This window comes from Epinephelus fuscoguttatus, linkage group LG13, assembly GCF_011397635.1.
Source record: "Epinephelus fuscoguttatus linkage group LG13, E.fuscoguttatus.final_Chr_v1".
Lineage (NCBI taxonomy): Eukaryota > Metazoa > Chordata > Actinopteri > Perciformes > Serranidae > Epinephelus > Epinephelus fuscoguttatus.
In genome coordinates this window covers 25676454-25703653 of record NC_064764.1, presented here as the reverse complement: position 1 = coordinate 25703653, position 27200 = coordinate 25676454, and the positions used below count along the sequence as shown (strand labels likewise).

Here is a 27200-nt window from a genome sequence, read left to right as displayed (position 1 = left end):
TACGCTGTTTGGACCTGTAGCCCTCTGTTTGAACAGGATTATACAAGTGGTTAAAGGGTAAAAGCAAAGCACACTGTGTGTGTCGAGCACGCCACATGCCAGTGGTTACATAAGGCTACCTGCGCACATGCTGGCGGCTACAGTAGCAGCAGTGCTAGTCTGGCTCACAGCTGCACCCAGTGTGAACCCTCCCATCAGGACAGCAACGGCACCTACACACACCTGACATGACCTCATCTTATCTGCGCTTCGCCCTCTGCTACATTACACATCTGTCATCCATCCATCCATCAACTTGTCTGCAACCATCCATTGACCTCCATATCCAGATGCAGTTACCTTTAGCCTACTTCACCAGCCTTCCACCCTTTCTTTCCTGAGGTTTCTTTCACATATACACCCTATTTCCTTCCACTCTCCCTTTAAAATGATTTTCCAATGCTGCTTAGATGGACACGGGCAGAATTTGTGGCGATGTGTAAAGGGGTGAAAATTACCATGTCCACCCGAGTGTCGTGTTTCCATCACTGTGAATCAAAGCTGGAGCCGGTAGATAAATGTGACTACTGCAGAGTCGTTTCTCCTGTCAATTATATTCATTCATTCACTCATTTTCTGTAACTGCTTATCCTGTTAGGGGTCGCGGGAGTGCTGAAACCTAACCCAGCTGACGAGAGGCGGGGTACATCCTGGACAGGTCGCCTACAGGCAATTTACCAATGAACCTGCATGTCTTTGGACTGTGGGAGGAACCCGGAGTACCCCGGAGAAAACCCATGCTGACAGAGGGAGAACATGCACAGCACAGACTCTGGGGTTCAAACCCTCCAACCCGATTACAAACCAGGAACTGTCTTGCTGTGAGGTGACGAAGCTGGAAGACCGGCTACAGCTCTCGGTCAGTTACTGGGATAACCCTTCAGGTACTGCTAGTGATCCTCACTATTTATACATGTGATACTTTCAGGAACAGTCCCGCCTTGTGCCTTTTAACACAGAACATGGCAATTGTGGAATAGATGGGGCAAGATACCGTCAAGGAGGTGGCAATGATGCAACACTTATGGATGCCAACAGCATAAACTGAAGATGGGGCAATGCTGGATGTACGTGTACATGACAAAGAATTGTATCCCTGTTGCCGTCTATCAATTCCACCCTCTGCGCAGACTGATAGGAGCTCCCTTATGGTATCTTTTCCTGCTTCGGCTGGGGACACACTTTGTTTTAGTCGCCTGGGATGGAGTTGACGGGCACTCCAGAGCTAACCGCCGTCAGTCCACTCAACTGTCGGTCAACAAGACGCATGAAACCTCTGTTGGCCTTGAAGAGCTGCAGCATTTACTTATTTATTTATTTATTACCATCAAATCATCACCTTTTAAAAATAGCTTTTCCACTTTTAGGACTCTGAACACAGCACTAAAACTTGAGTCAACCTTGTCTTGTGGTGTCATGTGACTAGTGCGGCATGATGTTGATTCCGCTGTATCGAGCTTACCCAGCATGCTCTACTGAGGGCAAACTGCACCAAGCTCAGCCGTGTGGTCATTGATAAATGATTGATTGACTGTACACAAACTGCTGCCTCTGCTGTACACACAATCTACTTGTTAATTCACCGCTAAATCTCTTTTCTCTGCTCCGCTCCCTCACTCATCCACTTTAACCGCATTCACCATCATTTTCTCTTTCTTGCTCCGCCACACACCCCTACACACATACACACCACTCAGGGGAATCTTGTGATAGCTTCTCTCCCGCCACGTGAAACCATCTTTCGTCACACGGATGACCCTTTACCTGCTCGTCCCTGCAATGTCACTGTTTCCATTCACAACTGAGCCTTGCCGGCATTTTCCCTGAGATATCTTTAGGAAGGCAAATATCGATGCCTGCCCCCGTTCACACATGACTTCATGCAGGAGACGTTCGTAAACATTTTAGGGACAGACTGCATGTGTGAAAGGGGCTTAAGTCGAGGCTCTATGGGTGGTAAATCCCCACACCAACAACACGGTGCCAGTCTCCATAATTAGCCCACAGTGATACAGTGAGGGGAAAGAGGAGGAGGAGGAGGAGGGAGAGGAAATGGATACACGAAAGGACGAAACACAAGAGGGGGGATTTAAAAGGTGTAAGGTGATGAAGATACAAAAGTCGTGGATCAACAAAATAAAATGTGATTTTAAAGGTCACATTGGGAAGGTGTGGGGTCATTTCTGTGACAAGTCACCGCTGTCAGTGTGTCAGTATACCAAGAACTAGTCAGGATTCCCAGAGGTCAGTGAGCACATGGCACGAGGTGAGGGGTGGGAGCTGGGTGGAGTGTACAGTACAGATAGGAGGGCTCAGGTTAGTCTATAATTAAACAACACCCTCCAGTCCGGCAAATAGATGCTCCATACCCCTCTCTGAGTCGTCTCTCCTCCCACCCAGCCTCATCATCGCCTCCCCTCTAAAATCCCCCACAGCTTTCCTTGGCCTCGGTAGGTACGCAGCATGGAAGCATTCCTAACTGCCGAGTCATGGGTATAGTCCCAACAGTGTGTCTGCCAGGTTCAGATCTATATTTGACACATGGAGCTCTGCCTGTTTGTCAGCTAGTTGAATGACATAGTCCCGCCTTGTAGTCTCCAGGGGACCGCGGCAGAGACAGGCAGAGAGAGGGACTTCCCTGTCGCAATGTTCTTTATGGACTAATGAAGTTATTAAGGCCAAACAGGCTAATAGGAAGACATATGATGGGAGACGGTGCAGCTGGCAGAGCTTGTGATTATTAATAGTCATGACACCGAGTCTTGAGCACGGGAGAAAGCTACAGTATTTTACAACTCTGATTAAAGACCGATCATTTAAACACACAGTAAGCCCAGGGAGTCTTAACATGCTCTGGAAGATAAAAACAAGAGAAGTAGAAAGAAATATTCTTCAAGCACTCTGAGGCAGAGCAAGAGAGATATATGTTTGCTGCCTCTTTTCAGGAAATCAAGAAGGGGCGTGAATTTAAGAGCTATTTCAACAGTGGAAACTGTGATACACCAAAGAATGGATTCACAGACTACATTTACATGCACAAAATATTCCAGATTTTGCCCTTATCCTGAAAGACAATGCTCTCACTAGGCTTAGCGTGCACATGGAAGGGCTGGAACCACTTGTGCATCAAGATATGATTTTTATAAAGTTTTCCACTGGTGGCTGACTTAGACTGTACAAACACAGCCTTCCTCTTCCATTCCTTCCACCACCTTCTTGAAAAGGACGATGTTGCAATAATTGTGCATATCTAAAAACCTGTTGATATCCAAGTCTTTCATAATGTTTAAAAGTAGGTGTGTTATTTCTTCCGACCAGAAACGTGGGCTTTTCTTTTAGGCATGCATCTCTACCCAAGCCTTGCAAACGGTTAGTGGGTTTATGTACAATGCATCCATGACAACGTACAGAGCTGACTGTAAACAGGCAAAAGGCTGTGTGTCACAAACTGTGGTAAAAACTCAACTGAGACGGATATTCCATTGTATACACATCCAAAAAATGATCCTAAAACCTGAATTATTTCAGCATATCCCACATCTTGATCGGAAAAATGCTACATTTGGGATCGTATCACATTTAGAATATCATCATATTCTTAATAATAGTGGAATATTATAGAAACTAGTCATTTTAAAGTCTTTTTCAGACCTGTGGTCACCACTTTACATGACTTCATACTGTTCACGTCCACAATGTTGTGTGTATAATGTACCAGATGTAATAAATCTGTTCATCATCGCCCTGATGAAGACCCTGTGAACTCAAAACACATCTGTGCTTCAAACCACTTATATGTACATGTAAATAAGGACTTTACCATTTTCCTTGTTCTACCTCAGAGTGCACAAAGAATGTTTCATTTTGGTGCAGTCAAAACTTTACATGGAAATGCCCAAACTGTGCACTGACTAACAGTTGATTCATTACGTAGCCACAAAACAATTCTCACACACACTCAGCACACTGACCTTGTCTCCACTGGAGTAGAAGAAGTAGCGCAGGCGGACTATGTTGCAGTGATCCAACTTCCTCATGATCTGCAGCTCACGGTTCTGCACAAAACACAAACAGGACACATATAGGACACATTTATATTTATGTTTCACGTCACAACCAAATTTCATGCTCACTTGAAGAGGTAAATCTGAGGACCATTTGGAGTTCTTGAACACGCAGCACAATTACTGACAGCTGACTAAAAAAGTGTTATTACACATGTTACCTGTCACTAGCATGGTTCAACATAAATACCTGCATTATGGCTATACAGAAAGTGCTTAAAAAAAAATTTCATTGTGTCTTGTCACAGAAAACATATGCCGCTCATCGTCTCACTAAACAATCATCTCGTTGTGAGGTCACTGTCACAAGCTCAATGTGCCACTTTGTCAGCAATCAAGATTTAGGAAATTCGGAGGTGGTAGCAGCAGAAGAATGCAGAGAAATAGAAAAAAATGGACATTTATTCACAGAGGGGTAAATCCCATGGGGTAAACATGACGACACAATGACGTATTGTGTCTATTCTTATCAAAAGCAGCAAATAATTACAGGAAAAAAAGGAGAGCAAAAAGGGTTCATGACATCCACTTCTGAGAAAAAGATGTGAAAATAAATGTGTTACAGTAAAAATGGCCTCGGGGCCCGCAGTGTGACGAGCCACGGGCTCTCACAGGGCCACTAGAACAAGATGTAAGCAATGAACCCTGGTCGAGTCAGACATTCAGGCATTACATAAAGTTTTAACAGTTTCATTATAGTTCATGCTTTCTCCCCTTCCCCATGTCTCCTTCCTTTCCACCTCCTCTTTATCACAGTGCTTTCTGTTGACTTGATGTAAAGTGCTTGTGTAACGTCTAGAGAGTGCAGACTCCACTGCAGAGTGAATGGAGAGCGGACAGAACATGGAGAACAAAAAGAAAGTTAACTGTTGAAATGAGACTGTGGCAGAGTAGCGGAGTCACTACATAATAGTCTGGCTTTTGTTTTGGACGCCATGAGCAGCTTGAACGGGAGAATGAGGGTTTTGTGCTATTGATTGTTGTACAATAGCAGCATGGTGCACTCACACTGCCTGCAATTACATGCATACTAATATCCTGAATATGAGATTTATTACAGCAAGGATGTCGGGATGGGATTTACATAAAATGATCACTTGTTTTTTCCCTCGTATCTACATAAATGGAAATTTGCATAATACGCAAGTGAACATTTTTAAGTTCTTCATATTTGGTTTTTTGGATTATGTGTTTCTTTCAACATCAAGGTGTTTACACGCAGGCACTCAATGGAGTGGAGAATATAAATAATTAAAATGAGCCAGAACTTAATCAGCTTAGCGCCTACTTTTATTGAGAAACTTCACTTGTATATTTCAACTCACAGAGTGACTAACTGGTAGACTAGCTCGTTGAGTAATTCCTGGGTTGACAGACTGAATACCAAACTCAAAAATGACACAACAAACAGCCTACTGCGTGACTGAGAATTAATCTTACTGATAGTATTGCCTCTGCTACACCAGCAACTCAACCTGGGACAGTGTGTGGGTGTTCTTGGTGGAAAAGGGTCAATGGGGCTGCTGGGAAGTGCAACTAACCGGCTGACCGCAGAGCAGGCAATGACCTGATATACCACCTGACCTGCTTTTTGTGTAAACACAGAAGTTAAGTTTGGTGCAAAAGAATAGCACACAGGTCACTCTGTGCTGTTGAACACTGGTTCAACACAGGACCGTGGTGGAGCTTGGTGAGACTCACTCTAAGCCGCCTAGACTGACTGAAAACACATAACTGAATGAGAGGCCGATGAGAGGCCAACTGACCTACGAATCCAACAACCTCTGAGTGTGAAAAGGCTATTTGTGAAATGTAAAATCAAGAATAATGGAGGGACAAATCCCTTGTGCTTTTACTTTCGTGATATCTTCTGCTTTCACAGTTGTTAAACCTTCAAAATTCCAGTCTATTATATTTGTTCTGATACAGGAGGAAGTGGAAAAGCATGTTATTATTCAGTATCATGGCTTATCTGAAACAACTTTTAGCTTTGCTGTGCTGCTGTCCAACAGTTATTTTCATGGTTGATTCATCTGAAAACTGTTTTATTGATTAGTTAATCTAGAGCTGAAATGTTTCAGTGATTGACTATTTTGATAATTGACTCATTGTAAACATAAGACAGGTGCAGCTGTGGCTCAGGAGGTAGAGTGGGTCATCCACTAATCAGAAGATGGGCAGTTTGATCCCCAGCTCTTCCAGCCTGCATGTTGAAGCATCCTTGGGTAAAGAGGTGCATACCTTCCAAAGAGATTCACAAACTTGCCCATGATTTTGTGGAAAGATTGGTCATGAACCAAAGGACAGCTAATGAACTGTTAATGCCAACTGGCAAAAAGGAGCAACGCATGCATGGCATGAGCGTACCTGGTCACAGCTGTTGCAAATTTGTCCTTGTTGCACCATTATCTGGCATTTTATAGATAGATAGATTTAATCCACATAAGAATCAGCAGACTAATAGACAATGACACTGTTCGTCAAATGTCATGAAATAAAAAAGAATGTCTATCACAAGTTTCCAGAATCCAAGGTGATGTCTAAGAGCCCTCACACACCAAGCCGACAGTTGGCCGTTGGTCAAAGTTGGGCCTTCCGTGAGTATCTGTCACCCTAGTTTTTGCGGTGTGTCCCGCACCATTGGCGCTAGTCGTCTCTTGATGGCTTTTTCGACTGATTCAACATGCTGAATTGGCGTTGGAGACTGAAGAGCCCACTGGTGAATGAAATCACTCAGATTGGCAATTCAACTCAGCACACAAGAAGAGAAATGGAAGGGAGGACTGCAAACAAACTGAAGCCAAGAGAGCGTGAGATCGACACAAACTGGCTACAATGGGTGAGATTATTTTCAAGCCATTGAGCTCTGTAGCAGAAACGGTTAGTAATTGTTATTGCACACCAGCGCAGAGTAAATATCATTTGTTCTTTTAACATTGGGTTGTGTTGTTTAAATGCTAACCGGCTAATTAGCATCTTGTTGGTCTCCCTGTTTCCCTTTTTGAATGACGAACACAGACCACCGTCGCCTGCTGCTGTGACGTGACATTTCCTCTCACACAGGTGAAGAACATACGTGCTAGTTGGCCATTGGCTGTAGTCCTTGTGTTGTGTTAAAGCGCATATTTTTGGTCAAGACACAGGCAACTCGAGGTGATGTTGCCCTTCATTGCCACTACTTCCTTGGTGTTTCTGAGCCTCTAAACCCAAAATATACTCAGTTTATTATGATAAGAGATTAAGAAAACCAGCAAATATTCATATTTGATAAGTACATTATTTTATATTTTAATTAAAAAATGACTTTAATCTTGGCTAAATGTTTCTATTCGACATACAGGACACTGCCGGCTCGCTGACTGTCTGATCACGGCTGACAAAAAGCAGTGAAAAACTGTGCTAGCTGACTGATTGGGTGACTAATGAGATCCTCCGATATGTGGGTCAGTACCATACTGTCTGGCGCAGGGAGATACGCCGATGTCCTTCCACACTTTTCTGCCACTTTATGTGGATTTAATCCTCTCTCATTCATTTTTTAACAGAGCAGAGTGAGCTGTCTGTCCACTAGACCTCTTCATCTCAGCAGGAGCAGCATCCTGTAGCTCAATAACCTGGTACAGACAATCACCCCGGCCTAATTCACTTACAGGCACACACAAATGCTTCCCACAGTCCCCCCCCCCCCTGCTCATCCACCCTTTCCACAACTACTACCAACACGCACAAACCCCACATCACAAAGTGACATCATGGCGTGCGGGTCACAGACCAGCCATCGAAGACATCACACACTGCAGGCAACGCCCTCGTCCTCTTGCAGTGGCTTAGTGGGAGTGTTTACGGGTGTGTCTGTGCGTGTGTGTGTGTGTGTGTGTGTGTGTTGTTATGTGTGAGGAAGATGGTACCATATGGAGGAGGAGCAGACGGGCTGTTCAGTAAAGCCCTGCCCAGCTCCAGTTATACTGCAGTCATTCCTGCTGACCTGTCATCCTCCAGTGTGTCAGCAGCCCAGCCAGCAGAGACACAGAGAGACAGATGGAGACAGAGAGAGAGAGAGAGGATGCCTTAATCGCAAGCTGCTAGAAGTGCTACACCTTCCTGGTGCTGATGTGTAGTGTCAGACAAAACCACATGCAGTTTCCAAAAAGATTAAGAGCATACAGGAATTACATACCACCTACACAAAGACACACACACAGTTTTGCTGTTCTACTTTGGGAACTTATGGATGATACTGAATGTAGAGAGTGGATCAAACTTAAAGGGATGAGTCCACGTTGTTATATATTTTTCTCATTGTCATTAAATCCCTAAAAAAAACAATGAGAGGCTTGGTAATGCTCACTGAGATAAACGGTGAGCTACTGTATGTGGCGAGCTAATGGCTAACACACGAACACCTGTCAGTCACAATTAACTTGTAGTTTCTCTGTACTGGCCATTTACAAACCACTACTATTTTGTTATTAGGGTGGTATATCATTTTATTCAGTAATGTGTTATTAAGACAGTTTCTAAATGTCAATTAGTGCGTTTGTTAGCACAGTCGCTAACAGGACAATGAGTCCACGCAATATTCAGAAGACGTATTTGTGAAAATGAGAGCAGCTTTATAAATGTAAGGCAGCCACTGATAAATCACTAACCCAGTGATCTAAGTGACTTAATTCAAAGAGGAAGCGGCACAATGGACCGGAAAGCTCCAGAGGCTCTTCTGAAATTCACCTTATTAATGATTTGCATGTTAACAACAGTGAGTTAGGGAACAACGTGTACATGTGAATAACACTTATCTTTTTATGATTGAGGGGTGTGTTTGTGACTCTGAAGGCATCACTGCCCCCAAACCTGCTTGTTTTTTGTTTCTTTCTCCTTTGATTTAATTTGTTTGGTTTATTTCATTCAGACCAATATCAAAAAGCAACAGTGTAGTTTTTTTAGCCAAATGTGAATAGTGCATTTATTGGGAACTATGTTTAGCTGCGGATTAATACACAGTTGGGTCTCTTTCTTGTGAGTATTTACAGCCGAAATATGGTGTATGTACTGTGAGATTGTGTCCATGTTTTTTGCAGTGAAACAACATGTCACCCTGTTTAACAGTTTGAATTGTTCATGGGTTTTTAATTATTTTTGGAGAACAATAAGTCACAGAGGAATACACTTTATCACACTCTGACTGCTCAGACGATACTTACAATACAATATATGGATGATTTCGGTTGTTTCATTATATTTGTTGACAATAATGAAAAAAAAAAAACAGACAATGCGGTGTAAATGCAACTGCCACGCTCTCACTGTGTGTGTGTGTGTGTGTGTGTGTGTGTGTGTGTGTGTGTGTGTGTGTGAGATGGTTCTAATGTGAGCATCCATTTTCCAATAGGATGACATGTGATCCCTCTTATGGGGAGACCTATCCCATAATGCACCAGGAGGGGATTGTAAGCTCACCAAGATTGTCTCACACATTCATCATCTACATCCTAAGACAGAACCTATTCACACGATTACCCTGTTTGACTCGTGTGTGTGTGTGTGTGTGTGTGAGAGGGAAAATGAAACATTCACACACGTAGGTCTAGCATGGTTCTGCTCAGACTTTTGAGGAGGAGGAGATAAGAGGAAAACAGAACACAGGTGTTTGTGTATGTTTGTGTGAGTGTGTGTGGGATGAGGGGGGTACACACACACACACACTTATTGGCGCGTGCTTGGCAGTCATGTGAGGAGTCTTAGCACTCATTTGCTTCATTTCCTTGTAACAAGCTGTTCACAAGGAAGGACAGGGCGAGTAGAAGCAGAAAAGGAGACAGACGGAGAGAAAGACGGCTGAGGTAGAGCTTCACCGAAAACCGAAAGCAGAAAACAATGCGTGTCATCTTCAGCTGATCGCTGTTTAAAGATGCAACCTGCTAGCGTGTCATGCTAACCACAGGCTAACCACAGGCTAACAGGAAGAGCAGGATATGACTTCACCAGGGCCAGCACACAGTCACAAAGCGTGTGTGCGTGTCCCGGACAAACACTGTGTATTTTGTGACAGATGGTCGACCCCCACACCATTAAGTGACATCATTTATCTTGTCTGGTTTTTGGATAGCGAAGGACTAGCACCTGCTGAAAAAAAAAAACTGCACTGATCCTACAGAAAGGTTAAACCTGGGGCACTGAGCTGCTGAACCAGTCGGCTCAGCACAACAGTCCCAGGGGCGAAAACGTTACGGGCAAACTCGTCTGACTCAACTTTGACTAAACCTCAGCGACTGTCATGGGAGATGGAGCTGGAGGATGGCAGTCCAGGAGACAACCGGGGGACGCCTAGCCTTCACTCTTCTCGTCCTCTCCTGCTAACACACCCTGACTCTCCTGAGAGGAACAAAGTAGACATAAAATAATGAGCATTACCCTTACCCTGGAGGACCAGTGAATCAAGAGACTAGCTCTGTCCTACCTGTTAAAATCAAGATAATCCTTTGACAGACTTTGAGACAACACTGATGAGGAGAGTTATTACCACATAGCTTAACAGAGGGTTGTTCTTCAGGAAGTTCAAAGGTCCAAACGTGTTTGTTTGTACATCTGGGAAAATTTCAAGAGTTGGACAACAGCATACCAACCCAAGCCCTGCTCCAGGAGCTCATTTAAAGGAATGGCTTGACATTTTGGAACACTACTCACTTCCTTGCCACAAGTTAGATAATAAGATAGATACCACTCTCGTCTGTGTGGTAACTATTAAAAGAGAAACTCAGCCCCAAATCCAAAATATATATTTTCACTTTTCTGACACACCAAGCCGACAGTTGGCCGTTGGTCAAAGTTGGGCTGTTGGTGAGTGTCTGCCACACACCGTTGGCCTTCGTCAGCACTAGTTGGCCTTTTTAATTGCAGATTCATCATGTTGAATGATGACTCTGATTGGCAGTTCAGCTTAGTGCATGAGAAGAGAAACGGAAGTGAGAAAAGTAAACAAAGTGCCAAAGTCAAAAAGGAGTGAGACCAAAACCAACTTATACATAAGGTAAGATTAGTTTTCTTTAGCCATTGAGCACTTTGGTGGAAATGTTTTGTGTTGGGTTGTGTTATTGTTCACTGGCACATGGTAATATTGCTCTCTTCTTTCAACATTGGATTGTGTTAATATGCTAACTGGCTAACTAGCGTCAGGACAGTCCTCTGGTTTCCCTTTTTCTGAATGAGGATGACAGATGACCACCATCTGCTAGTATGGAAGGTTTTGTCTTTTCACGCAGGTGCAGAACACACACGCTTGTTGGCCATTGGTTTGGCGTGTTCATGTGCAACTTTCTAACTGAGACACTTAAACAAGAGGCAACGCAGTAGAGGGCTCTCATCGCTGCTAGTTCTCCTGTGTCCGTTTGGTGCGTCTGGGCCTTTACCTGTAGTACTATTTATCAGTCTGGATGTTTTGGTGTGAGCTGTCGAGTATTGGAAACATCAGCTGTGGTCATAATTTCTGGAAAAGGACATTGCTGTTGAGTTTTATAAATGTATTTTTTGGAGCTTTGAGCACCACAAGCTGAGCTGAAGGCAGACATCTCTTTGGCCGATGTCTCCAACACTCACGCCAAAACAATCTACTTTGATGAACAGAACAACAGGTTAGAGAAAAAATATGTGTTTTTGATTTGGGGATGCACTGTTCCTTTAAGCTACCACGGCAGCTGGTTAGCTTAGCTTAGCACAAAGGGGAATGGGAACTGGTTTTACAGGGGAATATATGCAACTGTAGCACTGCAACATGTCACTTTTACACTACAGTTCTACGGGTTAAACAAACAAGATATAACATGTTTACAAGTGAGCTCTAGATGTACTGGTAAGTGGATTTTTTTTGTTTCCCTCTGTTTCCAGTCTTTGTGCTAATCTAAGTTATCGTCTGTAGCTTCATAGTTACCGTACAGACATGAGGGTGGTATCGTTTCCCAGTTCCCAAATTGTTCTTTTCCATTCCTCTCCAATTTCTTATCTCCTTTGTTATAATTACAAGATGTTTAAATTAGTCATGTGCACAGTCAGTGTGTGTGGGTTTTTCAGCCCACATATGGAAAACATTACAGTCGCACACTGTGTTGCATCATCTTAACTGAGCACTTTGGCTGCCACCTATATAATGTGTTCTGTGAAAGCCAGAGAATGTGTGATATGGACACAACAGGCTAAAGAGCTGCCTGTATAGAAAGGATCAATATGTCAGTATGACCCTGGTCATAACCTTCAACAACACCTTTGTTTTTGCTTTTATACTACGGCAAGTGCTTCTGTGAAAACATGTCTGGACAACTGTTGACTGCAGCTTCACGTAAAGGCCTTTATTGTTAATATCTGCTTCCTTTAAGTCCCACAAAGGTTTTCAGAAATGCTTAGAAATGCTTGTTGTAACTGTTTTAGATGTGGTGTTGATTCAAGACCTTGTTGGAGGCTGCTAGAGATTTGATTCTCTGTCTGAATCCTATCAGGCCCAACCTGACTTGCCAGGTTTGGGCTGGGCCAGGTTGTAATTTCTAAAATTCCCCCAGGCTTGAATCGAGTTTGTTCCAATTCCCCAGTGATTTTCCCTTTTGTTTTGTTTTTAATGGGCTTTGCTAAACATTTAGTAGGAGAAGAAGATCATGTCAGAGTTAAACTGACTTCAGGGTGTAATAAAAATTACAGTAAGGGCTGCGCTCGACTAAGAATTTTCCTAGTCGACCAATGGTCATCATTTAGGGCCATTAGTCAACTAGTCGCCTGCATGTTTACGATATTAATGTAATTATTAAATGATATATTTTGGGCGGGGCAACACAATGGTTTGAGTTGAAGGTGTGAGAAAGAATAGTATCAGTAACATTGTTAACACTGTGCTACATTACAGAGAAATACAAAACCGTACTAGTGAACCTTCATTAATATAGGCCTATATTTTATCTACAAGTGCACGTCACACACTGAGCGAGCCGCCTGTTAATGACGCTGTGGGCTAATGGGCATGTAGCTACTTCCATGTTTCAGATGATACGTCATGTTTGTAGTCGACCAATGAAGATGAGTTTACATATCACCTTGGGTTCGTCCTTCACCTTCTCAAAATGATCCCACACTTTGGATTTACTGTCCGACATGTTATTAACTAGCCTGTGGAGTAACTGCAGGTACCAGCCCTGGAAATTAAGGTGACCAATTCCTGTGTCTGTCCTTTCAAATTAAATTCCCACATGGTACAGTCATATAGGTTTTGATTTATTTTGACAAGGCACAGCTCCTAATAGAGTTTCACGCTTGTTTTTTTCCCCGCGACTAAGCGACCAATCCTGTCAACTAATGTTCTTTCTGGTCGACTAACATTTGGTCGACTATCATGGGGTAGCCCTATTTACAGTGGAAAATCAGGGCTCGGGACCAAAACTGCTTCTGTGGTTCGGGCTTGGACTGAAACTATGCAGCCTCATGTAGGGTCAGGCCAGATTTCTGGGCCCAATCACCACAGCTCTAGAGGCTGCAGCTTGTGGTGCTGTTGGATCATGTTGTATCATACGGAGAGGTGTTAATAATAATTTGTCCATCCTATTTATATAAATGAGGTTAGGCCACACTCCTTAATATAACCATCATAACAGTGGGATTTATTGCACACATTAGTTTAAGCTAGGTGCACCTGATAATTTAAGTAATCGTCTAAATATCAGATATCATTTTGGCACTGGTCTTAATTTGAGAACCTGTTGAACACTTTATTACCTTGGGAAAATAATATGGCTGTTAAACTGAGCAGCTATTACCCTCAGCTCTGGAGACTATAAACTTAATGAGAATCTAAACAGCTGTCCTGCAGGCTTGGCGGTCTCAGGTCTTTTATCTTTGAGCTGTGAGCGAGCAGCAGGGACCCTGAGCCCCCCTCCCAACCAAGATTGCAGCAGAGGGAGCACAGACAATGTCGCCCCAGCCGAGGAACAACAAGCCATCAGTCAAATCTATTCAAAGCACAGAAGGAGGATTCCTGCAGAGTTTTGCATGGAAGGAAATATGGCATTTCCATGGTGGCGACTGAACTAAACTTGACAGATGATTGAGCCCTAATGGGTTCAAGTTTGTTTGTGGGAGAAAAGACCCCAGCGCCACAGCCACACACACACTTCCTGCAAGAGAACACACACATTGAAGCAAGGATGTGTCAACGGCAAAACACTAGGAAGTTTTGCCTTTGTTTCCTCTTTGTTCGCAGCTTCACTGATCTCACTGTTCTTGTGAAAGATCACTCCATTCACGTCTCTTTCACGGTTACTCAGTCACATTCATTAATGAAACAAATCTCGACTTCAGTTACATTGTTGAAAAGGGATGAAAAGAGAGTACAAGTGCCTGATCACTAATACATGCTGCTTTTCTTTGTCCTTTTGTGTCTTGCTTTCAGCTGACAAGTGACAGAGTTGACTACGCTGAGACATACATTGTGTTTGTGTGCATGTTTTACCTTAAACCTCTTGTCTTGCAGGACCTTTTTGATGGCCACCATCTCTCCAGAGTCGCAGAGTTTAGCCTGGTAGACGACGCCGAACGAGCCGTTGCCGATGACCTTAGTATCCGTGTAGCTCACCTCCTGTGGCCGGTCAGGGCCTTGGCCTGGGGTGGCCACAACTGTTGTTACCTTACCGCCATCTTTATCCCCTAAAGAGAGAGACAGAGACATAGAGAAGTGCTTAAAACAAAGAAGTGATATGCACACATTCGACAATGTACATTAAAGGAGTCCTGTTTAGAGATCTGGAAGAGAAAGCAAACTGACATCAGAGACATGATAGGTAAGGTAAAGCAACGTCACAGTTTTCAAGGTGACATTTTCAGATTGCTTGCAGTGTTCAAACAACAGTCCAAACCCAAAAGATATTCACTCTACAATGATATCATAATTTACTCAACTGTCTTTATGTTCACATACACAGAATATTCTGGTTCCCTTATTCCAAAAAGACAAAATTCCTGCTCAGTAGTTTACATGGCTAATGAAAATGAATATTCCACTGATATTCCAGTTTACATGAAGCTGTGCACACTCTGATTAACATGTCCTAACATGTCATTAATCACATCAAGATATGGAAAAGGGAACAGCTGGAGCCGCTTGTGCCAAATTGCTTCTTTTCATCAAAATGTGAAGTTTTCCAGCCATCACGGACTTGTTCGATTGTTAAGCTTCTCTCTTTCATTCCTTTAACCACCTTCTTAAAAAGGTCGACATTGCGATATTTGTACATGTCCAAAGTCGTTTATAATGTTTAAAAGTAGGTGTGTTATTTCTTCCGACCAGAAATGTGGGTTTTTCTTTTGGACATGCATCTCACCCCCACAGTTCCACACTCCCCCATCTTGCAAACTGTTGGCTAGTTAGTTTATGTGCAACACATCCATGAAAATGCAAAGAACTAACCATAAAAAGACAAGAGGCCATGTGTCGCAAACTACAGAAAAACCCCCAATTGAGATATATATACTGAATGCGTGTCCAAAAAACCCAAATAATACCTGCATATTCCACGCCATGATACAAAAATGTCATACATTTTGAACAAGGCCTAACACGGCAGTGCCAAAAACTGCAGTTCATCAAATGGCCACTTGAGGTTGGCTCCAAAACTGAGTAAATCCCCAAAGACCTCCATGTTAAAATGTCCACCTTCACAGCAGAAATAAACATGTTAACAGCCTGGTACCAATAAAAATGGTTTTGGTCTCTATAGCTAATTTCAAAACTTAAAACAACTGTACGAGGGGTGCATTTTTTTTTGCTAACTCACTGGTTAACATTTTATTGAAACCCAAAGTCATACATATTTAAGAGCAAGGCCACTTGACTGACAGGCAGCTCCAACCTCTTGTGCAAATATGGTCACTTCTGGCTCCAAAAAACCAAGAGGGCGACAGCCAAAATGCCAAACTCGAGGCTTCAAAATGGCAGTCCACAACCCAAAGGGTGATGTCACGGTAGCTATTTTCTATCATTTTATAATGCCTATGTGTTCACATGACCTGTACTGAATATAGAATATTATCATATTCTGAATAATAGTGAAATAGACATCAAACATCATGAAATGTAAACTGCAATTTCTTTAAGACTGTACTAGATATTAAAATGCCCATTTAGCTAAATAAAGGCCTGGGTCTCATGAGCCATTTAAACTTTTCGTTGTCAAAGTATGGTGATTTAGTGTGGCCTAAAAGAGGAGTGAATTTCATTTCACAACGATTTTTCGACGATCTCAAATTACTTTGAAATTTTTTTTAATGCAATTTTTGTAAAAACAGCTTGGCCCATTATTCCTGATCATTCTGCATGTTTTGATGTATGTTTTGCCTAAGTGTTGGCAAAGCTGCAGAAGGAGTAGCATGCCAAAATGTATACAGAAGACGAAGAAAAAGAAACATGACAGATTATATTGAGTTGCCTTGCCGTTGCACAGCAGGCACCCAAATGAGTGTGCCTGTAAACGTAGTTATAGAGTAAGACTGGAGCATCTAAGGCCTCAAAGCCTCCTTGTTAGAGAAGCAAATTTGTTATCGACAGGTTGCAGGTTTGAACGCCTGTTGACAAATTTCTTGGCTGAGACTAACGGAACAATGCAGCCTCGTTCTTTAGCCACAGCCAGTTTAACCCCCATTTGTTCTGGCGGTACTTTCTTGTGGTTAACAGCTGCGGTTGTGCTGAACAGCTCCCAGCTGACTGACTGAATCATGCCTAAGCTCAAAAAATTGTCTATAATTGACCGTTGTTTGTAGTGTGTAGGTCTCCTTTGAGTAGCAGGAAACTACAGATCAAATATCTAAAGGAAACAATCGCACGAAGGCGACTGTTTTCTGAACAGAAAGACACTTGGATTCTGCCTATTTGAATACTGTGCATCATTATTTTTTATATCAGGAAGCATATGTGCTTCAATGCATCAAATATGGATTTGCATACAGTGGGCCTAGCTTTCTGAGACTATCCCCACTGGAAGAGACTCATTACCTTGCTCAGACTCACCAACCATACAGACAGACCAATGCAATTCCCAGGATTATTACCAGAGAAAAGTTATAAGACAATAAGCCTGTGTATCTGATGCTAATGCACTATAGATTGGAATCTGCTTTCACATGCCCCTCCTCCTCGTTTATGCCTTCCTCCCCAGTCAGTCAGGAGCTGGCTCTGCTCCCCTGAGATCACGACGTGGAGGCTTTTTCCTGTTTAAGTGGGTTCTCTCCCTCTGCCTCCCTCTCCTCCCCACACAAGTGTCAAGGAGCAAAATTCACATTAGCGGGCAGTTAAAGGACAACCAGGCCAAAGTGTGCGTCGCTTGCCACAAATGTGTGCCAGCCCCTTACTTCCAATCTTGACCGCAAAACTTCTACACAACATATGTGACTAATTCCTACACCTGCTCTCCCCTCTAAATCTACATATTAGTTTTATTAGCATATTCCTCTTTCACGCAAACTGCAGCAGAAAAAGACAAATGAGCCCAAACACCAACGCACCTAAAATCATCAAAATATCTTTGTGAAATGGGTCTAAATTTAGATTTCTGAGTTGCTGAGACAGTCATACACACATTTGTCAACAGCTCGCAGTGGGTACAAAATGTTGATGAGGGGTGGATTAGTGCTGCTTAATAATCGTGCCTGTTCCAGATCATGGTGTTATTTAATAGAAACTTCGTGCAGCATGCTGTGGCAGCAGGCCACCTCCAGGTGGAGGACAACTGGCAGGCCAGTGCATCCGGTCCACACGAGGAGGAAGTGACATCTGGCAAACTACCAGCGAGTCTGTGTGTGTGTGTTTTCAAAGTGATTCGGTTAATTAACCCAACACAACCAGAATTATTTTAACACCCGGAAGTTTTGACTGAGACAGTAATAGGCTGTGTGTTCTAATACCCATACTACCACAGTGTTTAATATGTCAAATGCAGTGTGCCAAAAATACCAGGATGTCCTACTGCATTCAGTTGCATTTTGCAGTGTACAATCCAGCATGCTTTCCTGGCTATTTTGACCCACAATCCTCTGAGAAGCGGGAGATACATCACATCGACTGAGCCGCAAACAGATGACAGCTCACTAACAGCTCATTAACAGCTGACAGAAGCGGCAATGACAGATGACAGCGCAATCAAGTGACTGGTGACCAGTCAAATAGTAATATTAGGAATAGAAATTGTCTGGCATAACTATGAAAATAATGACAAGGAAATGCATGTAATATTAATGTTGTGAATATGTTAGAATCTATAATGTATGCCGTTATAACTTAAACTTATTAAAAAATAAAACTACGTGCATTGCAAAGTTGACCTGCATCTTGGGCAAGCTTGGTGAATGGCATTTTGTTGTATCTCTAATAGGGCTGGGTGATATGGACAAAAATTCAAATCACAGCCTGACTGGCGGTACACGATATATATCTCGGTATTTTGTACATAATGGGCAAATACAACATGCTAATATTATTAGCAAAAGCCTATGGCATTTTACATTGTTTAAGTTAGCCTAGTGGCTAGCGTGGATTTCCTCTACTGACATGAAGCCAGGTTCAACAGCAAGATTTAACAAAGGTAAAGTTACAATATGTCGGTTTCATTACAACTCAAAACAACTGTCTCATTCTAAACACATTTTCCAAACAAATACAACATGCTAACGTTATTAGCACAAGGCTATGGCATTTTGCATTGCATAAATTAGCCTAGCGAATAGCGGAGATTTCCTCTACTCATATGAAGCCAGGATAAATCACACACAAGACTTTGCGCTATGGACATATGAGCAAGAGGGTCCAAGTTCAAGGTGCAGTACTAGTAAGTACTTTGTAAGGGCAGCTGCTGCACATGCTGGAGGTAAAAAGAAAAAGTATGCAGTTCAGAACAGGGACAGAGTGCAGAGGTTTACTGGGCTTATACATTTTTCATTGGGTTGCTGGGCTTATATTCCAGCAGAGTTATTGTACACAAAAGCACCTGCAAAGACACACTTCCAAACAAGCCAAAATAGAAAGAAACAAGAAAGAAAGTCTACCTTTTCATGGTCAAACCCACACATAAAATAGGCCTAATTATTTTATACATGTGTGTGTTTGTACAGATCCTTTTGCCACTGTGTGACCAGTGAGTGGTCCAATTACTGAAGGAGTGATTATGATCAAAGGGAATCTAGGGAAAGGGAGGGGAGAGGTCTGAGAAACCAACAGGCCTTCACTCTCCAGGACTGAGTCTAGAAAGAGAAACTGAAGACCAATTCTGTAACGACAGAAATAGACTGTCCAAGAGAGAGAGATAGAGAGAGTGTGTGTGTGAGTGTGTGAGTGAGAAAGAGAGAGGAATATGACTCTGCCTACATATTCCAGCAGGGCCATTTCTATGACGCCTCTGCACTTCCTCAAACCGTGAGAAATGTCTGTGCACGCTCACGCACGTAGACACACACACACATGCACAGAGGCAGCTCACAGTGAGACCTCACACTGGTGCAAATAAGAAATGACCAAGTAATCAGATTGCAATTGAATTTTTGGCATTTTGAGTGACTGATTGGAAGCCTGTGTGAAGCCCGACCTTTCACACACTGAGCAGCCTCAAAAACATGAACTGTCAATCTTTGCGCAGATTTCCTCCATTTTATACTGGTGGAAAATTGTCACCACAGATGACAATGAAGATTTATTTTTATTTCCCGTGTGAGATGAAATTTCGCTCGTTTCGAGCTAAAAGCACCTTTTCATTAAAGCAAATCGTCCCCAAGTGAACCATCGGTGGAATTAAGTGTTAAAAATGCCCCCTGGCTCTGAATATAATGAAACAAAAAAATGTAAGCCACAGCCTCTACAGCACAAACACCTCGCTACATGTGCTTGCAGCACTGCCATAATTACTTTGTCAATTAGCGTTCCACGAGAAAATAATTAACATGACGAATCACAGCGCATGATTTCACGTACATGTGCTGCATCACTCAGCTACGAAGTGACACGGCAGAGACAGCTGCTGCAACTTTTAACCAGAGGCATCAATAGTCAATTCAGGTCACCAGACTAGCTTGGGCCACAATGTGTGTGCACAATGGGGCCAGAAAAAAACACCACTGGTAAGCAGTTGCAGGACACGTGTTGGCACTGATACCAAAATGTGTGCGCAACAAGTTTTTCCAAAAACAATGAGCAAAATTTATCAAACTCATCTGTCTTGGCCTAAATACTGACAGCCTAAAATAAAATTCATAAAAAGATGTATTTAATCAAACAGTATAATCCAAGAATAAGTAAAGAAGATACACTCACTGCCAACTCACCAACGCCATTACTGGTAGACACAATGCTGGTGGTCAAAAGTGGGTATATTTTCCTGACACAAAATGTACAGTATCTGACACATGACAGACAGCAGATCTTTTCTACATATGTACTAACTTTTTTCCTACAGGTCTGCAAAGGGTCATATATGATCACAGGTTTTGACATTATTTCTGCGCGTCATTTCACAAGCTCAACTTTTATTGACAGGGTTCCCATGAAATTCCTGGAAAAGTTATGAAATTAGAAACTGTTTTCCAGGTGGAGAAATGGTTTGGAAATGTTGTGAATACACATGGTTTTGGCCATTTAAAATATGTTTATAAAAATCCTAAGACATGTCTAATGTTCCACAAAATCTGTTCCTTGTATTACTGATTTAAAATCCAGTGCTGCCCTGTTTGACCGTTGAAACCGTTGTCACTAGTATCATGTGATACACATTGGCGTATGAAGCTAGTTGGCAGCAGGGATGTTAGCAAATACTATCAGTTTGTGTATCGCCAAATGCCTGGGAAGTGTATGTTAAATGATATATGGCTTTGGAATTGAGCCCTCCTTCAATCGCTTGCTGTCAGAGAGGTGTCAAGGCAGGTTTTTTTTAACTACTTTAATAAAGTTAAGGAAATGTGCTGTGGTGATGGAAATATTGTGGGGAAAAAGTTGTGGGAACGTTTTATAAAAGTAATTGATAAAAATGCATAGGAACCCTGTATTGAAACTTATTTGAGCCCATAAATCTCTGGTTACTAAAGTAGACTAGAAGTAGCACACTGACCCTCTTTACACCTTGCATTATGGTGCGTTTTGAGTGATCGGATTACAATCAGATAGTGCTTCACTACATGAAAGTACGGGTGTAAATGCATTGTGGATGGATTGTTACCCAATTGGCCTCACCACCTCCATGTATTGTGATCACACTGAACCCAAGTAATTGCATTTTCAATCCACTTACAAGAACTACATAGGCTGAGAACCTTAATCGCACACGACTGTTCCAAACAAGCGCGGTTGCTGTCATTAGCCAATTAGCAAGCTAAGCTACTAGCATGAAAGCAGCAAGAAAGCTTACAGATGTTCAACACACTCGTGTCTGCTTTCAATTTGGTCTGATCAAAGTATACAAGCAAAACCTATTCACCTCATTCAGACCTGACAGAGAAACTGCCTTGGCTAGTCCGCTGTTTCAGCAATAACCTACTTTTGTTTGGCCGAAACAAAGTCTAATTCACAGAGCTGGGTGTGAAAATATGCTGGCTCTACATGCCATTTTTCCCTGCTGTCTGTCTGTCTGTCTCTCTATTTGCAAGAGTTTCTTTTAATTTACTAGTCCTGTAACGTTATCCCCAACTCTCACAGTCACCATGTTTCTCAGCTCTGCTGCCTGTTCCACCAGACGAGACTGACCTCTGGTGGCTTGTGCTGAGCACTACAATAAATGCCTCAGTACTACAATAAATGCCTCAGTACAGCATCTCTGTATCAGTTTAGCAGAAAGAAGAACAAATGTATCTTTGATGGTATTGACCAACATTATTAGGAAGTTTGATGTGCCTTGAGATTGACACAAGATGTGACAGGATTTCCTAATTCTGATGCAAACAGTTTACAGTAACTGAAGAGAAAACCTTTCATTAATAACAAGGGGTACCATTAATTGCATGGGTGCAATTAATGGTACCTTTGGAGCTTATATACATGCCTTTTGTTTGAGAAAAGAGTCCAAACAAAGAAATCAATTGAAATGATTTAATATTTCAATCCTCTGACATGAGCCACCCACTTCCGAGTTATCATAGGAGTAATACTTTGCAGTGTTAATCTCTGAGACACTATCAGGTTGTAGCGGCAACACTATTCATGTATTTACTGCAAGAAGAGGGATCATTTTCACACCGTTCGTGTCGAATCACTACGAGTGAATGTCACAGAACATGCACCTGCCAAACTGTCGATGTGTTCATTCCTCTCTGAAATTTGGCACACAAATACAATCCTGTATTCAGCATGTATTAACTGCGTGGCTGTTGCGGTTTAAAGATAATATCACACAAACACTGAGGCTGATCACTATCGTATTGATATAAATCACTCCAAACTGTCAAAAGCACTTGGGTTACTGTGCTCGACATATTAAGAGCTCTCAGACTACAGAATGCAGAGGATGTTACTGACTGCACTGCAGGGCAAAGTGACATTTGTGAGGAATGCATGAAGAGATTTGCTAAATTCCTGGACAACAAAAGGGAGGAGCAAAGGACGCACTGTGTAAATGTGTGCAGGTAACTCCTGCTGAGTGCAGAGTGCTGCGCCGCTTTTGCAACACTGATGAGATAACTCACTACACGACTGGAAGATCCAGTCACAGGAATGTCACCGCTGACACAGACATTTGTCTGCACAACTTTGATCAAGACATCAAGGTATCAGCTGTTTTTTTTTTGACCAGACGCAATAGGGGTGCATAGATTTTTAGATATCACAGTGTCGTGCAGCACACAGAGCCACAGCTGCCCAGTCCGGCCACCACACCACGCCGACTACACCCAATGGACAGCCCAGAGATTGATCATCTCCTCATGTCTCCATCCCCTCAAAACTCAGCGCTCTTTTCAACCCTGTGAGTGAATCTGCCGGTTCTTATCTTGTCTGCATGTCATTTCTGTTTCATTTGGAATCAAAGAGTATAATTAGTTCGTTTTGTTCCCATCATCACTTGCAAAACGTGAGAAAGGGACAGAAAGGAAAGGGGAGAAAAGAGGGAAAGAGGGAGAGAGAGATACAGCTTTGAAATGCTAAACAGGCCGCTCATTGTTCTTGGCCAGCTGCCTCACCCCCAGAAAACAAAACCAAAGAGTGCTCATGTGGGTGTGTGAACGTATGTATGCATACGTGTGTGTGGGTGTGTGTGTGTGTGTGTGTGTTCCTGTCTGCCTGTGTAGTAGGAGCATTCTCTCCAGGATCATACACACACACTGGCTACAGCTGCTGGGGATAATCAGCTAAGTTATTCACACACATATGAGTGGTGGTGTGTGTGTGTGTGTGTGTGTGTGTGTGTGTGTGTGTGTGTGTGTGTGTTGGGCTGGTCGAGGTTAGGGTATTGGTGGAGGAAATACTGCATGAGAAGAAGAGAAAACAACTAGGTAGATAATAACACAGTGACATGGCGTTATCTTAATTCATTCCAAAGTACAATCATGACACAGTTGAAACTGCAAATCGCGTTTCTCTGAATGACAAATCTGATTTAGATTTTAAAAAGTCTACATGAAGTCTCTGAAGTCACTTGTTGATTCGATAACTATTATCTAACTAAAATGGAAGGAGTCTCTGTCATCCAATGGACTTATATTTGGCGGGTGTATTGCTGAATGCAGTGTCAAGTGCTAGCTCTTGAGATCTGCGGGACATATTTATTAGTAGTGCATTATGTACACACTGTGTAGCATAGCCTTGCCTCAGAGTTTTGCAGTTGTTATTGCAGCAAAAAATTCCCCTGCAGCCTGAAGATATTTCCCCCACAGACCACCATTATAAAAGAGATGTCTGTAAAACTGTTGACAGGACGCCTCAACCTGCAAACAAGGCTTATGACTCTTTTTATTATGAATTTTTGATCCATGGAGGTTTTATATTTGGAAACTTTCCTCTAACCGAGAGAAGTGATTTGAAAAATCACAATGTAAAGTCTATGAGCCAAGCAGGAACTCGTGGCCAGCAGGAGAAACACTAACGGGCATATGGAGAGGGCCACTTTATGCATTGTGCGAGCAATTCTCATTGGTTTGAAAAGGCTACACCTAAGGGTCCGGTATGTAGATCTAATAATACATCCATGCAGTAAATTCAAGAACAGATGAAGGAGGTAACGGAGATGTTTCATTGTAGCATACCCAACTTCATCAGTGGTCTCAATGTCTTGGTTAGTCCACTGTTCCAAAAACAATCACCTACTTTGGTTTGGCTGATACAAAGCCTTAATTCTTAGAGCTGGATGTGAAATGAGTGAGTTTTTTTTATTTACTCGTCCTGTAACGTTATCCCCACCTAGTAGAAAGAAGAACGGCTGTATCTTTGACAGTATGCACCAGGTGAGCAATTCTCATTGGTTTGAAAAGGGTCCACTTAAGGGTCTGGTATGTAGATCTAACGATACATCCATGCAGTACATTCAAGAACAGATGAAGAAGGAGGTAACGGAGATGTTTCACTGTAGCATACCCAACTTAACTTCCAGAATGAACGACTTTGTCCATGGTAATAGCCGGATCCCAAATAGCTAGCTGTTGATGCGTAGCATTACTATCGAACACAGCTATGTCACGGTAGGTGTACTGCTCAGGATCCAAGGAAGCACAGTGACGAGTGTCACGTTGCTGAACATTTTATACATGAAATGATTATTGCTGAATCTACCACAATAAATTGGCAGCTCAACTGATAATGCAAATGTTACTTGCAGGCCTACATTTGAGCTGAGCAACATCCTTCAGACACAATCGAATTAGTACTTCAACATCGATAATCTACTGGTGCTTTCATGCAGCATTTAAACCAAACTAAAGGTGGGTGATAAATGGTATCTGTAGTACTATGGATACGATTGCCAAGAAGTAAAGGGCAGTCAGTCATTTCACTCAGAATGGCCAGTTTGGTCCCAAAACTGCACATTAGAGAGTAATTCGTCCTTTAAGACAAGGAAAGGACAACGTTTTAAGTTCAGTACATCACAATGGTACAACAGCCAAAGCAGTTATGTAGTTGTATTTCATTGTTAATGTTAAAACAAAAGGTTGCCTCACAAATTTCTACATTACAGGTTTGGTGTAAGGCAGCAAACACAATCGCTTCTATCCTGTACATCTGTCTATCTATCCTCAAACCCAGAGGCTCTGTGCTAACCAGCATGACAGACATCAAGCCAATACTTGACACATTTTCTCTCAGCTGGACTCAAGATAGAAAAAGAAGAATGATTACTTCACCAAGTACCTTTAACCCAGTTCTTGCCATGATAACATGTTACTTAACCACTTCACTCCATGGATGCATTTAGAAAACTGAATAACCTGAGAGTGCCACATTGTTCAATCCTTGTTTAAGGGCTCATGTAGCTTTTTTCCATACACATATGCTGACTTGATTTAACTTGGTTTGACTCAATGCGTCAGCCCAGTGCAGCAGAGATTTACAACATGGCTACCCGCTTGAAGGTGTGTCTTTACCTGATGACGTACTTGTCTTGAGTCAATGACGTTTAAAAGCAACACCCTGTTCAGCACTACTTTAGCACTACTTATCGTCATCTTGTTCCGATTTTGCTTGGCGTCTGCCACTTATTGCTTGAAAAACAGGGACATGATGAGGAGATGGATGTAGAAGAGGACATGTCACTGAATTGTCACCGATTTTTTTTTTTTTTTAAAAAGCCCTTCTGACGTCACCTCAACCCGCTTGAAGGTGATCAGGCACTCTGAGTTGACTCCGGAGATGGTCCATCTCAGGCACAACTCGGCACAACTCGACATGTATCAACTCCACAAATCCATGTGGCATGGTTTGACTGTGCACGGCCAAAAGTGCCAATGTTAAAGCACTACTAAAATGCCTTCTCTGGCTGGACTACTTGACGCTTTGCTAACTCTGCAGACATAAATGGCACTACGATAGTTAACCAGTGTAGTTTTTTTTATTTATCCTGGACCTAGTGGCTCAAATTGAAGACAAAATGAAGACGCATTGTTAAAAACAGCAGGGAAACCACCAATACCATTAGCCTAAGCTATCAACTTTTGATCACTGTGATGCCAAAAAGTAGAAGAAGAAAACCCCAGTTAAATGTTAGCAGACTTGTCCTTTAAAATTCCCAATTATCATATTATTTCCAATCAAATTAGAAGTCTGAGGGATCGTTGCTGCTTTATGTATTGACTGATCATCACAGGGGGCAGCTATGCAATCAAATACTTTCCTCTACGGGGCTGAACACCACCTGCCAGTAGAAATCAAATAATTAAAACCAAATTAATTGGGCAACTCCTGCTTCAGCCTTTAATGACTGATAATGATGTACGGACTTACCAGATGAGTCTCTAGGAGAAAAACATTTTCAGGCTGAGAAACCGCAGCGAAACACTGGCGTTTAAGCTCATGTAATGTTGAGTCCACAAGGTCAGCCTCGCATTTGGTGCTAATTCAGTAGCTTATGTCTGAGCAACAATTAGGCCAACAACTCAGAGTCACTCCAGGACTTGTGTTTAACTGACTTATTAAATAGCACAAGATTCCTCGATTCTCCTTTGAACAGCAACGTGAATATCACACACTGACAGGGACACACCAGTGCTTCGGCGCCTATATCTGGGGCAAGATGAGCATTAAGATTCGGGATGGATGTGCATCTCCCTGTGTGTGTGTCCTCGTCCACTGAGTGATTTCCACCGCCAAGGCCCAGAGGAGAGCCTCAGCCTCAGGCCTCACCCCAGTAACACACATCAAGATCACATCACCAACATTCCTTAATAGCCTATTTTTTTCCACACACACACCTCAAATGTGTGCCTGCATGCGAGATAAGAAAGGGTAGGCACAGTGGGTGTCTCCAGCCAGGACAGTGAGTCATTAATAATGTGGATATTATCATCAATAATTCATTTCACTAAACCAGAACAGTTGAATAAACTCACACATTATCTTAAGATAAACTCCCATATCTAGTGTGTAGTGTCACATGGTCCAGCTGTAATAGGGACATGACTTGA

The 27200-nt window shown here is 42.4% G+C and overlaps 1 protein-coding gene across 2 annotated transcripts in view; it reads right to left on the bottom strand.

Moving 5' to 3' along the window:
• Positions 1-27200, bottom strand: part of gsk3ba (glycogen synthase kinase 3 beta, genome duplicate a) — a 44535-nt gene that overhangs the window by 15600 nt on the left and 1735 nt on the right. For both annotated transcript variants that reach the window (XM_049594770.1, XM_049594771.1), the window contains exons 2-3: positions 14584-14777; positions 4011-4094 (exon numbers count right to left, since the gene is read on the bottom strand). In XM_049594770.1, the coding sequence (XP_049450727.1) occupies positions 4011-4094; positions 14584-14777 (278 nt within the window). The remainder of the gene's footprint in view (positions 1-4010; positions 4095-14583; positions 14778-27200) is intronic.